Source organism: Aquarana catesbeiana, linkage group LG04, assembly GCF_042186555.1.
Source record: "Aquarana catesbeiana isolate 2022-GZ linkage group LG04, ASM4218655v1, whole genome shotgun sequence".
In the NCBI taxonomy this organism is placed as follows: Eukaryota; Metazoa; Chordata; class Amphibia; order Anura; family Ranidae; genus Aquarana; species Aquarana catesbeiana.
The window spans coordinates 509299191-509317082 of record NC_133327.1 but is presented as its reverse complement, the minus strand read 5'-3'; the positions used below and the strand labels follow the sequence as shown (position 1 = coordinate 509317082).

At 39.8% G+C, this 17892-nt stretch overlaps 1 protein-coding gene across 2 annotated transcripts in view; it reads left to right on the top strand.

Annotated features, from left to right (window-relative positions):
* Positions 1–15814, top strand: part of LTBP1 (latent transforming growth factor beta binding protein 1) — a 548083-nt gene extending 532269 nt beyond the window's left edge. For both annotated transcript variants that reach the window (XM_073627728.1, XM_073627727.1), the window contains 3 exons: positions 5931–6056; positions 11637–11789; positions 14788–15814. In XM_073627728.1, coding sequence (XP_073483829.1) covers positions 5931–6056; positions 11637–11789; positions 14788–14960 — 452 coding nt within the window. In that variant the 3' untranslated portion in view covers positions 14961–15814. The remainder of the gene's footprint in view (positions 1–5930; positions 6057–11636; positions 11790–14787) is intronic.
* Positions 15815–17892: the final 2078 nt, after the last annotated feature.

Here is a 17892-nt window from a genome sequence, read left to right as displayed (position 1 = left end):
GGCAGACCCCATCACCTGCCGGCCTCTCTCCTTCCTCCTCCACCCCAGCCTCCCCTCCACGCTTGTCCCGGAGGGTTGGCTCACGCTGGAAAGCGCACGTTTTTTGAAAAAACGAGGAGGGGGGCAGGGGGGTGGTCAGAGGAGGGGGGGCGGAGCGTTAGCGCGACGTCCGGCGTGCTTAGACGCCCACATCACCGGCTGCACAGGCTATAAGAAGCACACTTTTTCAGGTGTACACAACCTATGGATTGACACAGAGCTGACGGTCGCATGTAAGGTGGGACACAGGCATTCTCCTAGGCAGCATTTACTTAGAAACATTTGACTGAGCATTGGTAGCAGCGACAGTTGCTGTACTACATCGCTCAGCAGTCAGTGTTTTATTTGTGTGATACCTCCACCTTGTTTGCTTTGCACTATGGGTAGAAGAGGTACAAATACCCCAAAAACCAGAGGCTCTAGGGGATCTCCCTCAGGCTCTGAGGACCCCCCTTCTGCAGCGCCTTCCCCCCCTGAAGAACCGGGATGGCCGGCCAGGGAGAGCCATTGGGGTCGGGGGCTGCATCTGCTTCTGGCACTTCAGCCCCTGTATATATTACGCAGGAGGTTTTTTCCTCAACTATTAATGGACTAGAGGAAAGGTTAATGGCCTTAATCTCATCTTCACTCAGTGGAAGAAAACGCACTAGGTCTTCCTCTGTTACCCAGGACCCTCAGGCAGAGGAGCTCTGGGAAAAAGGAGAAGAATCCCTTTCAGAGGATCGGGATGGGACTGATGATTCCTCCTCTGAGGAATCAAGTGGAGAAGGGCTCTCTTCAGCTTCTCAGGATGAGAAGGTCTTAGTGCAGATCCTTGCTGGATTGGTCCGCTCAACATTTAAGTTACCCGTATCTGAGTCAGTTAAAGAACCCTCTTCTTTGGGTTCACTGACACCTCCTCAAACAACACATGCTTTTCCTGTTCATAACTTGCTAGAAAAGCTCATTTATTCTGAGTGGGATCACCCAGATAAATGTTTTTTTTCCGCCTAAAAAGTTTTCAACACTTTATCCTATGGAAGAAAAGTTTATAAAGATGTGGGGGATACCGGCTATTGACGCCGCCATTTCCTCCGTAAATAAGAGTCTGACTTGTCCTGTTGACAATGCTCAGATGCTCAGGGATCCTGTTGATAAAAATAAAAATGGAATCCCTGTTGAAAGATATTTTCTCCTTAGCAGGTTCAGTAGCTCAACCTGCAGTGGCAGCGATCGGAGTCTGTCAATACTTAAGAGACCATGTTAAGCAGGTCCTCAAAGTTCTACCTGAACAGCAGGCCCAGGGGTTGGCTAACCTTCCAGCGGCCTTATGTTTTGCTGTTGATGCTATCAGAGATTCTATCATCCAAACTTCTTGTCTTTCACTTGGGTTGGTGCATATGCATAGAATCTTATGGTTGAAAAATTGGTCAGCTGAAGCACCATGTAAGAAGCTTCTGGCTGGATTTCCATTTCGTGGTGCAAGGCTGTTTGGAGAGGATTTGGACAATTATATCCAAAAGATCTCTAGTGGGAAAAGCACTCTCTTACCTGTTAAGAAAAGGAGTAAGCGTCCCTTTTTTAAACTGACTCTTTCCCCAGTGCCAGGAGCATCAGCCTCCAGGCAGTCGCGACGGCCTCCTCCGTCAGGGTCTGGAAATAAATTTCAGAGTCGACCCCAGGGACAAAAGAAGTCCTGGGGAAAGAAGCCTACTAGACAACTCGCTAAAGCCTCTTTATGAAGGAGCGCCCCCGCTCGCTCGGGTGGGGGGAAGACTGCTACGGTTCTCAAAGCTCTGGCAGGAGGATTTCCAGGACAGATGCGTATTCTCCACGGTAACTCTAGGTTACAAACTGGAGTTCCAAGAATTCCCCTCTCCTCATTTCCTCAGATCAAATGTCCCCAGAGATCCAGAGAAAAAGCAGTCGCTCCTTCTAGCATTAGAGCGACTATTGTCACAAAAAGTCATCGTGGTGGTTCCCACGAAAGAACAAGGATTGGGATTTTATTCCAACCTTTTTATGGTTCAAAAACCAAATGGAGATGTCAGACCCATCCTGGATCTAAAGGATCTAAATCGATTCCTAAGGATTCGATCCTTTCGCATGGAATCAATCCGGTCGGTAGTCTCCATCCTACAGGGAGGAGAATTTCTGGCATCAATAGACATCAGAGATGTGTATCTGCATGTACCCATTTTTCCTGCTCATCAAAAGTACTTACGCTTCGAAATGGAAGGACGCAATTTTCAGTTTGTGGCCCTGCCTTTCGGGCAAGCCACTGCACCTCGAGTGTTTACAAAGTTCTTGGCTCCTCCTCTGGCCAGATTAAGGGCTCAGGGTATAACTGTCGTAGCATACCTAGACGACCTGCTCCTGATAGACCAGTGGGTAGCCTGTTTGAGCGGGAACTTGATGACCACAGTCAACTACCTGGAACACCTAGGTTGGATTCTCAACCTGGAAAAGTCTTTCTTAAAGCCAGTAAGAAGACTAGAGTATTTGGGCCTGGTCATAGATACAAGCCAAGAGAAGGTATTTTTACCTCAGGCAAAGATCACTGCCTTAAGAGAGCTGATTCTGGTAGTCAGGACCAAAAAGGTCCTTCTGTCCGTCTTTGTATGAGGCTGCTGGGAAAGATGGTTGCTTCATTCGAAGCAGTTCCCTATGCTCAGTTTCATTCAAGACTGCTGCAACACAGTATCCTGTCTGCCTGGAACAAGAAGGTTCAGGCATTAGATTTTCTGATGCACCTGTCTCGTGCAGTGCGTCAGAGCCTCAGTTGGTGGTTAATACCCGAAAGCCTGCAGAAGGGGAAATCCTTTTTACCGGTTACCTGGACAGTGGTAACAACGGATGCCAGTCTTTCGGGTTGGGGAGCAGTTCTGGAACAGTCTGCGGTCCTAAGGGAATGGTCAAAGATGGAGAGAACCTTACCCATCAACATTCTGGAGATCCGTGCGGCATATCTAGCCCTAAAAGCCTGGACTCTCAGGCTACAGGGTTGTCCTGTCAGGATCCAGTCCGACAATGCCACAGCAGTGGCTTATATCAATCATCAAGGAGGCACCAGGAGTTGGGCAGCTCAGAGAGAAGTAAACCAGATTTTAGTCTGGGCAGAAAAGCATGTGCCATGCATATCGGCAGTTTTCATTCCGGGGATAGAGAACTGGCAGGCGGACTATTTGAGTCACCAGCGGTTAGTCCCAGGGGAATGGTCTCTTCACCCCGATGTCTTTTGGGCCATATGCCAAAGATGGGGGGTTCCAGATGTAGATCTCTTTGCATCCAGATTCAACAAAAAGATCGACAAGTTTGTGGCAAGAACAAAGGATCCTCTTGCATGCGGGACAGATGCGTTGGTGATTCCGTGGCATCGGTTCTCACTGATTTATGCATTCCCTCCTATTCTGCTACTGCCACGACTCCTTCGCAGGATCAGGCAGGAAAAGAAGTCAGTACTTCTGGTGGCCCCAGCTTGGCCCAGGAGAGCCTGGTATGCAGAAATAGTAAGGATGACAGTAGGTTCTCCATGGACCCTACCGTCACGTCCAGACCTGTTATCTCAGGGTCCAGTGTTCCATCCTGCCTTACAAACGCTAAATTTGACGGTTTGGCTATTGAAACCCACGTTCTGAAGAGTCGTGGGCTTTCAGGTCCTGTGATCTCTACCTTAATCAATGCAAGGAAGCCAGCTTCCAGAGTGATTTATCATAGAGTCTGGAAAGCTTATGTATCCTGGTGTGAATCCAGGGGTTGGCATCCCAGAAAATATGTAATAGGTAGAATTCTTGACTTTCTACAAATGGGATTAGAAATGAAGCTGGCCTTGAGTACCATCAAGGGCCAGGTCTCGGCCTTATCAGTATTATTTCAACGGCCACTTGCTTCACATTCTTTGGTCCGAAACTTTATGCAGGGGGTGACGCGTCTTAATCCTCCGGTTAAGGCGCCACTAAAACCCTGGGACTTGAATTTGGTTCTGTCAGTTTTACAGAAACAGCCTTTTGAACCAATACGTCGAATTCCCTTGGTCTTGTTGACAAGAAAGTTAATTTTTCTGGTAGCCATTTCTTCTGCTAGAAGAGTATCAGAATTAGCAGCTCTTTCCTGTAAAGAGCCTTATTTAATCATACACAAGGATAGAGTGGTATTTCGCCCTCATCCCAGCTTTCTACCGAAGGTGGTTTCAGATTTTCTTCTAAACCAAGATATTGTTCTGCCTTCCTTCTTTCCAGATCCCTGTTCTACGGAAGAAAGGTCACTACACTCTTTGGATGTAGTAAGAGCAGTCAAGGCCTATCTGGAAGCAACTGCTCTAATTCGCAAAACGGATGTTTTGTTTGTACTGCCAGAAGGTCCCAATAGAGGACAGGCAGCGTCAAAATCTACCATTTCAAAATGGATTTGACAAATGATTATTCAAGCTTACGGTTTGAAACAGAAAATTCCACCTTTTCAAATCAAGGCACACTCCACAAGGGCTATTAGTGCTTCTTGGGCAGTGCATCACCAGGCCTCTATGGCTCAAATCTGCAAGGCCGCAACCTGGTCTTCAGTCCATACATTCACCAAATTTTATCAGGTGGATGTGGGAAGGCATGAGGATATCGGGTGTAGTGTGCTGCAGGCAGCAGTACGAAGTCCTCAGGTCTGATTACACCCTACTTGTGTGGTCCCCTCCCCTCAAATAGCATTGCTCTGGGACGTCCCATCAGTAATTACTGAGGCTCTGTGTCCCGTGATGTACGAGAAAGAAAATAACATTTTTTATAACAGCTTACCTGTAAAATCCTTTTCTTTTGATGTACATCACGGGTCACAGAGGTCCCGCCCCTCTTCTAATACACTTATATTGCTTTGCTACAAAACTGAGGTATCCCTGTAAGGGGAGGGATTATATAGGGGATTGAACTTCCTGTTTAGGGTGTGCCAGTGTCCAGTCACCTAGTGATACCCTATATAACCCATCAGTAATTACTGAGGCTCTGTGTCCTGTGATGTACATCAAAAGAAAAGGATTTTACAGGTAAGCTGTTATAAAAAATTCTATTTTTAAAACTTGTGAAAACCCAAAATGGAGAAAAAAAAACAGACTGATAGACAGAAGGGAGAAGCAGAACAATTCAAATTACATAGCTATCCCATATTTGGCCGGGATGTCAACAAACATCACATCCTCAAATGCCATGATACACTTAGGTAGAACCCTATTCAACAAAAAGATCCAATGTATAAACAAGGCAATGTGGTATATGCAGTCCTATAATATATAGATTGCAACACAGACCTATATTTTGAAAAACATCAAACAAAAGAACAGGTCAAGATTCAGTAGCCTAGATACATCTAAACGACAAGGGATACTTTTTGGGGGCAATTTATTTTTATTTTTTGGGGGGGAGCAACCAACTAATTTGCATAACATTATGATAATTTTAATATGGTGAGTGGACTACCCCTACAGGTTTAAATTTGTTGAACTCTCGATCATCAGATGAACTGAATATTCAACTTGCAGAGGTGGTAAAACGCTGTAAAAGTAAATAGCAAAATCAGTTGTTTTCATTTAAAAATATTTTTTTTTTAATCAAATGTGCTGATCTTTAAGCGACATGCATTTCATAAATTGCAAATTTGCTGACTATTAAAAGAAATTTGCGACAGGTTCTACGTTTAGAATATTGTTTCCATGTTTGATACTGGTGTCATCTTGCAGTACATCTAAAATATAAAAATAGTGGTGACATCTTGCTGGCAAAAATGTCAGCTCTGACTCTCCACCCACCCTTTCATTACAAAGCCAAGTGATGCTTTGTTCTAGGCAACTGGATTTTCATTAAGACATCTTGAATGTTGTGTTCCTACTATCTGGATTAACATGTTAACTTTGTTTATCTTTTCATATGCAGATGATTATGCCCAGCTTTGTAATCTTCGTGTGCCAAGGTTCAGACAACCTTATGGGGAAGATGCCCTTCACTTTTCAGACCACTATATGCCACAGCCACAGCCAGATCCTTTCAACCTGCAAGAACGTAAGTAAAAGAGCAGGGGCATAGCAAAGCCTGTGTGATCTGATTGTTCATGTTAGGTTAACATATTGTAATGTTTTCATCACTACTTGCTGATTACAGGCTGGCTGCATTCCTGTGCTGTTAGTGTCTGTAAATTAGATTTAATAGAATATGGTAAATTAAATCAAAGTTAAGAGTAGTAGTGATCACTGGGCATGTGCCAAGTGAGTGGATGAAGTGAAGTGACCAGTTCTCATTTAGGTGTCGTATTGCATACATACAGTACATACCAACTAACAACACAAACTTATAATAAATTAATAGAAAGCATAAAGTTGTTACATAATAGAAAGACATTCATATTTATCTAGCTATTTAGATGTACTGTATACAGTACAAATGATTGTATAAGAAAATAACTATTTTTATTGATCCAGACCTCAGATTTTAATTAGCTAGTTGAAATATTTTAGGCACCTAACATGCGCCCTATAGCAGTTTTACTGCTACAGGGTGTGGATTTCCTGTGCAGGATCATGACAGGCCACTTCTGCTGTGAATACTTGTATAAATAAATTTTAAAAAATATCCCATAGTTTGTAGAGGCTATAACTTTCGGGTAAACCAATCAATATATGCTTATTAGGATTTTACCAAAAACATGTAGCAGCATATATATTGGCCTACATTTATGAAGAAATTTGATTTATTCAATTTTTTTTATTGGACACGTTTTATAGTAGAAAGTAAAACATATTGTATTGTTTTTTTTTTCCAAAATTGCCGGTCTTTTTTGTTTATAGCGCAAAAAAGATGCAGTGGTGATCAAATACCACCATAAAGAATGTTCTTTTTGTGGGGAAAAAAGGACGTAAATGTTATTTGGGTACAACGGCGCGCGACTGCGCAATTGTCAGTTTTGTCAGCGCCGTATTGCAAAAAATGGCCCGACCATGAAGGGGGGTAAATCTACCGGAGGTCAAAGTGGTTAATATTTTTATTTATTACAGGCATTTATATAGCATTGACAATTTATACTGTGCATTCACATCAGTCCCTGACCTCAAGAGGCTTACAATCTAAGGTCCTAACCCACATTCATACATACACATACTAGGGCCAAACCATTTAGACACTGTGTTGACCTACATAAATATTGTCTGGCTTTTTTATTGCTGTTGCATCACCTAACTCTTGCAAATCTCATTTTCAGCAATCCTAAATTGTATAATTTAGGTAACTTTTTATCAAATTACAAATTTCTACAATGTAACTAGCAAGTTTTAAAAAATTACCTTATTCAACAGAAAGCTAATTTGGCACCCTTTTTGTGGACAGTCATTTGAACAACTGTCCACTCTATGAATAGGAGGCAGGGCCATTATCTATCTATCTATCTATCTATCTATCTATCTATCTCCTGGATGCACTGTTGGCTATTGGAAACGAATAGTTATTAGATATAAATCAGAAAACATAGTAATTTTTCAGGGGGCTTAAAGGTAACAGGTCTTGTTAAACTATAATGTAAATTGGCACTATCATTTACCTGTGTCCATGGGTTGACTTAGATGTGAATGAACCCTCAAAGTTAGTGGGAGTACCATAATTTATCTAAGCCAAGAGATCATAAGCCATTTATGTAAGGGACATCTTAATAACAGTATAAGTTTTTATAACATGTAAAGATTATGTCCATTAATAACTCGAATAAGGTATAAATCGACAATAAAGCAACCTGATCACATGATAATTTTAGTTAAAAAGTTACAAGATCAAAGAACTTACAGTGATCCTAGAGGTTTACTAATATTTATTTGAAAACTGATTCCTCCTGTACTTGATAGGACCTTTTTGGTGTAGTTTGAACAAGCTGCTCTATGACCCGTACCAAGGAGCACAGCTTTAGATCCCAATAGGTTGATGTCTGTAGACAACATATTTAGTGAACTCTGCATTGCAGTTTCTCCAGAACAGTTGCCAGTCACAGGATTGGCATATGGACTTGTGGAGGGTGGAAAGCAGGACCTGGAAAGCTGATGTAGAGAAGGAAAAGAGCCGAGGCTAGTAGGAGGACGAGAGAAAGAACCAGAGAGAGCCCAGAGCAAGATGGCAAAATGGGCTGCAGAGAGTATGAGCTCAACAGGGATCTGAATGCATACTGTATGTAGAGGAAAGAGTGAGCATAGAGAGTATGTGAGCACAAAAGAGAAGATAAGCCTTCTCTCTCTTCTCCCCCACTGCACTTATTTCCCCATATCTGCTTGAGATTGGTTGTACAAGGGGAGAATAGAGACTATAGCGTGGGTGTGCAGAACAAATACAATGAAAACCAGTGAGTGGGCACAGGTGAGGAGGAATCAGAAGATAGAGACTGGTAAGCATGCGCAGATGAAGAAAGTTAAGACCACAGCAAAGATGCAATAAGGAAAGCGAGAACGTAAAAATTAGCACAAAGGAGGAGAAAATGACTACAGAGAAGAAAACTAAAGTGCAGGTGCACAATGAGAGGAGAAGAACTGGAAAGTGGGCACACGGTAGAAGTGAAGACTGGGCACAGAGATGCATAGGAGGAAAGACAGTAGTTTGTATCATATTGGTCATACAAACATGCAGAACAATACACAGCACAGGTATAGAATTCTAATGTACCTGTACATTATAGGACTGGGATATACAATTAGCGGACTTCCAAAGTCCCCATCATGCCTCTGCCTCTAGGTGTCATGCTTGTGGCTGTCAGAGTCTTACTATGCCTCATGGGACTTGTGTAGTTCTGCAACAGCTGGAGGTCCCCTAATTGCATATCCCTGTTATAGGACATAGCCTAGTTATTATTATACAGAATTTATATAGTGCCAACAGTTTGCCTTTATGCTGTAAAGCGCTGCGTAGACAGTACAATTACGATACAGTTTAATACGGTAGGAATCAGAGGGCACAGTGTAGTTATCTATACAAGCTCTGGGCTAAATAATACAGATTCTTAGCCATACACCGTAGTAGTTTTAGTGCATATGCAGCAAATTTACAATGTCGTAAACATTTCTATCTGCATTTTAATTGTGCACTCAAAGTAAAATATAGTGATGCTTGTCACCCGGGGGGAAATGGGCAGGGTAGCCAGGTGTGCACTATTGTCAAGCTGTGGCTGGAGCCATGAGCACATCACATGCAGCACAGATTTGTTGAGATAATAAATAATCCTTATATGTCTAGAGATACGTTGTTAGATCTGGAAGCTCCCCCACATGCCTTTACTGCAGTACTTTGTAATGACGTGGGCGTCAAAATCTGTGTTAAATTGTCTTATATGTGAACTGTTGTTCCTCACTGTGGACATAGATTTTCTCTTGATATGTAAATTGGAAATGTAGGATTCTACAGCAGCCGCAGCTGAGAAGGGGAGCTTAGCTAGAACATATATTATTATATGTTTCCACAAGAATGGTCTGTCCTAGAGGAGTGTGTAGTGGTTTTGACATGAATGAGCCATTCCAAAACAGATAGCTGGGTTGCAGAAGTGCCTGTTCAGATGCCACTTTAAGTGTCCTTAAAAAGCACTCCATGTGATACATAAATAATTCATAAAAGTCCAAAAAAGTCCTCAACAAAGTGCTTGCCATTCAATAAAGTGCTTGCTGTAAATATTAAAAAAAAGGTGCTTGCTGTGAATCAATACAAAAATGGTGACACGGTGACAAACAAAATTCACGAATTTGTGCTTTTATTCAGAGTATTTAAAATATGCACTTACATGACATTGAATAAAATGAGCATCGAGTAGGAAGTAAGGAATGCCAGTTTGCGCTCCACCTGCGTTCTGTAAACAGGAAGTGATGTGTGCAAATCCAACCCTACGCATTTTGTCAGTGTATGTCTGACATTATCAGGGGTCACGTGATTGGACCCGTCACTTCCATTTATATGCCTCCTAAACCGCCTATACAAAAAATGAATCCAATTAAAAGCAGATCCATTCTATATACTAAACTCGTCTAACAGTCTGTTGATACAAAGGTTCTGGCTATATTACAATAATCCCTCACCATTTCTGAGATTATAAAGTTTAATACATTTTCAAAATATTCTATTTATATAACATTTATTGATACTCAGATATCCCTCTGGTGGTCACTGTTGAATAGATACTAAAGTCCTTGTACCTTGGGCCCATTGAGGACATCTAGTGGCTAAAAAGTATATAACACACATATATTAAAATCTCCCTCTATAACACTAGAGCAGGGATCCTCAAACTACGGCCCTCCAGCTGTTGCAGAACTACACATCCCATGAGGCATTGTAAAACTCTGACATTCACAGACATGACTAGGCATGGTGGGAATTGTAGTTCCTGAACACCTGGAGGGCTGCAGTTTGAAGACCCCTGCACTAGAGGGACTAATTATGAAACCAATTGGAATAATTAATCAAATTAACTTAGTTTCATATGAAACACTCAAGGATAATATTCCTATATGAAATATGGAAAAAAATATGAAAAAAAAAAAAAATATATATATATATATATATATAAAATAAAATTATTATTATTATATATGGACACATAGGATAATATTGAGCTGCTTCTACAGGCAAAAACGCAAAGCTCCTGTAGAAGCAGCCTTTTTTTAAGCCAGTGTGCATGGACTCTTAATTGTTTTTTTTTTTTCGTTTTTTTTTGGGGGGGGGGGGATGCTGCATTTAGTCTTTACATTTTATATATGTGATAAAGGTTTCACTATGTCCATTAGTATCCGTGGGGCCATTGTTGACTTGTCAAATACTATTTATTTTTTTTTAATTAAACATTCTCAGTCCTGGAGTGACCATGCTTTGAAAATGTAAAAACTACTAATTAAACCAGGTCTAAGACCAGCCCCAATATTTTTTAGCTGCACCAAATTTTACAAAGCCACATTTACTGAGTGTCCACAATTCAAACATATGCAGGCAATGTTAGGGATCTATGGATGATAATGTGACTATTGAGCTTTTTTCATAGATATCAGTTGGCTAGGTTCTGTACCTAATATCTCCTCCTTTAATTTAAGTTTATTATAACTTAATGTCCTATGTCTTATGATCACATTTTTTATATATATATATATATATATATATATATATATATATATATATATATATAGGGGGCACTGACTGTAATATGATTCTCTTTAATTGCCTATAATTATATTGTAGATTTTGTTTTCAATTTTCAACATAAAAAAGCAAGCAAAATATTTTATTTATTAAAATATAATTATTGTTTTGATTTTCTAAATGTTTTCTATAAAACGGTATTTGGTGGCCTAATCTATATAGTACTTCTATTTATTTTTTGAGACAGCATATACATACTGTTTATACATCTACAAACTATAGCTGACTTATAAATTATACTTTTGAAGATATACTGTTTGTCAAAATTACATTTTAATGTGGAGCTGTGCTGCCCTCTGGTGGTATGTAATGTGAAATGTGTATAAAAATATAAGGATTCCTTGAATACAGCTTACTGACAATAAACATGAACTAGCAGCAATGTTCTGTCCACATTTATAATTTGTTTTTTTTTTTATGTATATATTATCTGTGCAGGTGTGGGAGGTGGGCAATATGAGGAGCTGCAGGCAGAAGAGTGTGGCATCTTGAACGGATGTGAGAATGGTAGATGTGTACGAGTACAAGAAGGATACACATGCGATTGCTTCGATGGATACCACCTGGATATTATGAAAATGACCTGTGTTGGTAAGAAAAACATGCACTCTATTATACTGACATTTAAGCTATATCGCAGGCTGTTAACTAGTAGTAAGTGGTCCCAAGAGGTGCGACTGGTGGGTTGATGGGGTACTTCTACTTGTCAGAGTAAATCTATCATAATAGCACAAAGTTTCAGCAAAGTATAAATCACAAATTAAACAAACCTGAAGATGTATTTTATTATTTAAAAATGCAAAGCTTTATTTGGAAAATATTTGTATCAATGAGTTTGTTCAATGCATGTCCTTGTCATTTCCCAAGCCCTGTCTTTTCTTAAGCCTTGCTTCAGCCCCAGAAGATTTGGCTGCTGAATGACCAGGCTATTTTTTGCGATTCGGCACTGCGTCAATTTACTGACAAGTGCGCGGTCGTGCGGCACTGCACCCAAACAAAATTGATGTTCTTTTTTCCCCACAAATAGAGCTTTCTTTTGGTGGTATTTGATCAACTCTGCGGTTTTTATTTTTTGCGTTATAAACAAAATAGTGACAAATTTGAAAAAAAAAAAAAACACAATATTTTGTACTTTTTGCTATAAAAAATATTCCCATTTTTTTAAAAAAAAGCTAATTTTTTCTTAGTTTAGGCCGATATGTATTCTTCTGCATATTTTTGGTAATAAAAATCACAATAAGCTTATATTGATTGGTTTGCGCAAAAGTTATAGCATCTACAAAATAGGGGACAGATTTATAACATTTTTTTTCTACTAGTAATGGCGGCAATCTGCGATTTTTATCGGGACAGCGACATTATGGCGGACACATTGGATACTTTTGACACATTTTTTGGACCATTGGCATTTATACAACGATCGGTGCTATAAAAATGCACTGATTACTGTAAAAATGTCACTGGCAGGGAAGGGGTTAACACTAGGGGTGATCAAGGGGTTAATTGTGTTCCATCTCTGTGTTCTAACTGAAGGGAGGATGGGACTGTCTAGGGGAGATGACAGATCGCTGTTCATACTTTGTATGAACAGACAATCAGTCTCTTCTCCCCTCAGAGAACCGGGATCTGTGTGTTTACACACACTGATCCCGGTTCTCGGTGTGTCACGAGTAGGGTTGCACTGATACTAGTATCGGTGCTGGTACTGAGTATTTGCACAAGTATCGGTACTCGTGCAAATGCACCGTTACCTGAAACCGATACTTTCAGGCTCGGTTCTTTGAGCTGTCAGTGGGGATGAACAAATGTTCCTGTTTAACCCCTTATTGACCCTTAATTTACACAAATCAGCCTTAATTAACTCTCTATTCTCTTCCATTTAATTGTTATTTTCCTGCTTTTTTTTTTTTTTTTGCTCATGTCTATTTTATAAACGATAAACAATTAAAACTTTTTTTGTTTGCTTTGTTAGTGAATATTTTCACACATATATATTAACATATATTTACACATTTCACATTTCACAAAAAAAGCGCAAAATTAAAAAACAAAAATCAATTTATTTCATTTGTAAATGACTTTTCAGTGCTTTGAACCATTGCTGACAACTGAAGTGTAAACAAAACAGTTGCGGTAGGTATCGGCAAGTACTAAAAAAAAAAAAAAAAAGCATCGGTACTCATACTCGTTGTAAAATAATGGTATTGGTGCATCCCTAGTCACGAGCGATTGCGGAGCCCTGCGGTTTCGCATTGGCTCTGGGGGTGAGCAACGGGCAAGCACGCGCCCCTAGTGGCCACAGGGTGAAGCGACGTTACATAACGCCGTTTCGCCCAGCTGTGCCATTCTGCCGCAGTAAAACTGCGGCGGCTGGTTGGCAAGTGGTTAAAGTGGCACATAAGTAGCAAAAGTTTTTTTTTTCGTCACCTAATCCATTGGATCATTATAAATTAAGTGTTGTAAATACAATTAGAAAACAAGCTCTCTCATTCTACAACTTATCTTATTATGTACAGAAATTTATCACTGAATATCTTTTTTTACTAGTTGTTTAAAAATGTTAAAGTTAGTTGAAATTTGCAATTTTTTTCAAGTATGTGTGGAGTCTTTATCATCCATGTGTGGCTCGTTTTCAGAGGCCGACTGACAGAGGTAAAATATTTTGCAGGATGGTCATTGGACTGCTCATCCATTGCAATCCTCAAATGCCATTTTGGGCTTAATTACTTACATTATAACAAAGCGGTTATGAGAAGTAACAAAAATCACTAATTAGAAATGTGAGAAGACTGAAGAAAAGGGTTTAAATATTCATCAGCCCCGCTAATATATCCAATCAAATCGAGCATTGCAAGAGTGCAAATATCATAGCTCATAGCTTTTTTCCTGCTCCCCGAGACATTTTCTGGAAACCCCAAAAGGCCCAGCCAGTTAGCAGCACCTCTGTTATCTGTGTAGATATAGTATGCATGCTACAAGCTCAGTGAAGAGCAAGAGCAGAGTGGATTTCTAGGATTGCATTCTTTCCCCTCCAGATTCATTTCTGATTAACCGTACAACTGACAGTCATTGCTTTTTTTTAAAAAGATTTTGGCCGTGGAAATTATTTTAGGACTACAATCTGACAGGTTTGAGGAGCAATGTAACAGTTATTATTTATGTTTTTTTTTTTTTTTATCATAAAAGTGCTCTCATAATTTAATTCAATTAAAGCATTTAAAAATGTGTTCCTCTAGAAGTGAGCACAGGGACAATCCTGGGTGAACCTAATAAAGCCATATAGGAGAGATATAGTTTATATTTACAATATATTGTTATGAACATAGCAGTGCTTTAAAATTACAGGTTGTTTTTCACAGTGGCACCCAAAATAAAAATAACACTTTATAATAAATCCTGACTTATCCTTACCAAACAAAAACAGTCATTTAAGTTTTATTGAACCACATAAATCTTAACCTACTTATAAATCTAATATTTATGTGAGGGCATGTATTTGTATTTCACAGGAAAAACATGAAGTCTTCAAGTAAAAGAAGAAAAAGCCTTTATGTAGCTAATAGCGTAACCTGGTATTTTCTCTTTCTAGATGTCAATGAGTGCAATGAGCTGAACAGCAGGATGTCACTGTGCAAGAATGCAAAGTGTATTAACACAGAGGGCTCATACAAATGTGTGTGTCTGCCTGGCTACATACCATCAGATAAACCCAACTACTGCACAGCAATAAACTCAGATAGAGATGACAGTGAACTGGAGTAGAACGGACTTTGGCTCCAATTTCTCAGCCCATATACTCTGCACTGTATGAAAGCATGGAAGATGTGTATGTTACTTGAGATGAAGGTGGAACATAACCTCTAATGACAGTTTTGTGGGAAACAACAGTAGTTCTTTTTATCTGCAAGCGGAATAAAATGTCGGATGTTACTCTGCATCAGATTTACAGACCAAAAGCACACATTTTCTCTAACGGAATAAACCACCCAAGTATATAGTCTGATCTTGCATAAACTTATTGGAAAAAATAGCCAAAAGCAATGATGTTACTGAGCTGGTTATTATTATTTTGTACTATCGCTTTATTAACTTGCAATTTTATTAGAGGTGGGAGCATTTTATAACACTTTTTTGACGATGCAGCACATTGGATACTGTATCAGAACTATTGAGATGAGAACTTTTTTTTGTTATATTTTGGTGCAAATATCTTGTAGGGCAAATTCCTATGGACTTTTTTCACACTGTTTTGCCGTTCTTTGGAAATATTGTTCAATGACTTTAAAACCTCCTTGTTTGCCCTGTGGAGCAGACATCCTTTTGTTTTTTTATTCTTACCTTTTTGTACATCTTGGCTGGAAAATCATATTGATTTTATTTTTTACTCTGCCTTTTGTCTTATTACTGCACTTAAATTCTTTAGAACTTTTCTTGCCAAGTTTCAAAGCTGCTGGAGAACCATTGCATCCCTTAATGTACATTAAATTGGATACATGTTTCCCTGTCCATAAATGTAATTTGTAAATCGAATATGGAAAAAAAAAAATCTTGTTTGAGTTTCTTAACATATTAAAGCTGTATATTAAACATCAATAATAAAAAAAAAATATTTTTAATTTTTTTAATTTATTTTTTTATTAAATTTGAATGTATCACAACTCTTCTACACTTTACTGATGAAGTAGCCTAGCTATTCATTGTGTGAAGAATTTATGCTTAATGTGAAATATTTCACAATGATTTTTGTATGAGTAACGCTTGTCAGTGGAGAATAAAGATTTTTTTTTTGGTAAAGATTGACCTACCAAATATCCACAAAGAATGAGCTGCAAATGGGATCAGTAAATAGGCTTTTTCACCTGCACTTGCTTGGTGGGATTTTGGCCTATTTCCTTATTTTCAGATTAAATATTTTATTTTCTTCAATATTAGATGTACCCATAAACACGAAATGATAGTTGTTCATTCTGGCTATTTTCAGTGTCATGTCTCTTTTTTTCCCATAATAAAAATTTAATTGAGAAAAGAAAAAATGGTTACATTACAAAAGCTTTGTAAAAACGATACATATGAAAGACAAAGTAGTGACATATATTCAACGGATCAATAAAGCTCTGAAACATATAGTCTATCAGAGACATCACAACCATCAAACTTGAAGTAAAGCGAACACCAGGACTTACACAGGGCCCAGGCCCAACCTATGAGAATATCTCATGAGGTCAGGAAAAACGCTCTGAGATATTTTCGTTCACTGCACCAGATGCCAGGCAGCCACACAGCCAGTCAGGGTCCATACACAGGATTTCCGCCAAAGACAAAACAACAACAGAAAAATAATGAGAAGAGAAGAAAAAAAAAAAAAAAAAAAGAGGGGGGGGCAGCACAGGTAACCACTACAAACCAGGTAGAGAGGGAGTCGAGAGAGGAATGTAGAACAAGATGAACAATAAGCCAGGTGGGAGTCAAGAAAGGGAACAAGTCTCAGTCACTCTCCCCTTCGGCACAGGAAAAGGAAGGGGGGAGGGATGGATCCAACTGTGGCTCAATATCGTAGCAATTCCTGCAGTCAAAATCAACCACTCAGGCTACAACACAATGTGGGGTCCCTTCAGATGTCCAAGCACCTGCGTATACGTCTGAGCCATAATAGCTTTGTAGTCATCCGATGTTTTGAATTGGAGCCAGCAAACCCAGGTTTTGATGAAGGCAGAAATTCTGTCTTGAGCAATGATAGTTAATTCCTCCAACTCCTCCAGGCGTTTCAGGCACGTGAGTCATTCCCACAAACTCGTTGGGGTAGCATCTTTCCAGTGCAAGGGGACACAGAACCAAGCAATGTTTATCATATGTAGAGTCAGTGATTTGCTGTACAATCAAACCAATATTTTGGTATGGTGCAGCAAATACTGTGCTGGTGAAAACTCAATAGCACAACCTGTAACTAGTGAGATAATCTCATGGACCTTGAACCACTGAGAAGCAATGCATGAGCAGCTCCACCAGACATGACAAAAAAAAAGTATCCTCGGGTCCCCGCACCGCCAATAACAGTCAGAAGCCAACAGGAAAATCTTATGAACCCCCGAGGTGAACAAATTTTGTAGACGTTCTCCTGCGTGTGTATTGTAAGCATGCGTTTTGAGTATGCTCCAAGTGGCAACCCAGGTCCTTCTCCCAGGCTGCACAAGTTTTTCCTGCATTGGACGAATGAGCCACAAGTAAGAGAGAATAGATATCAGTAACCAAGTGCCTGTGTGGAAAGGTCCTTGTATATATCGACTCAGGGGTATTTGGTCCCTGAAAAATACCTGTTTATCAGCTACGCCTGTCAGGTAATCCCGGAGCAGTAGATACGTCCAAAAAGGCACTGCCGTTTGGGGCACATGGCTTGCCAATGCTGTTCAGTCAATAAACCCACCCCAATGAAAAAAACGATAGGCACAGGGATGAACATATGGCCAGGCCATAACCAGGAAAGAACTATGCATGCCTGGGGTAAAAGCCAGGTTCAATTTAAGTGGGGTCAGAGGCCCTGGAATCTATGAAATCTGATAGGAGGCACAGGCCACTCGAAAGAATTGCATAGTAGCTACAATTAAGGGGCTTGAAATTTTCAAAAGTTTGCAATGTGTTGATTGTAACCACAGAACATATGCCAGCGGGGCTTCTAAGGAGGCCTGTTCCAAGTGAA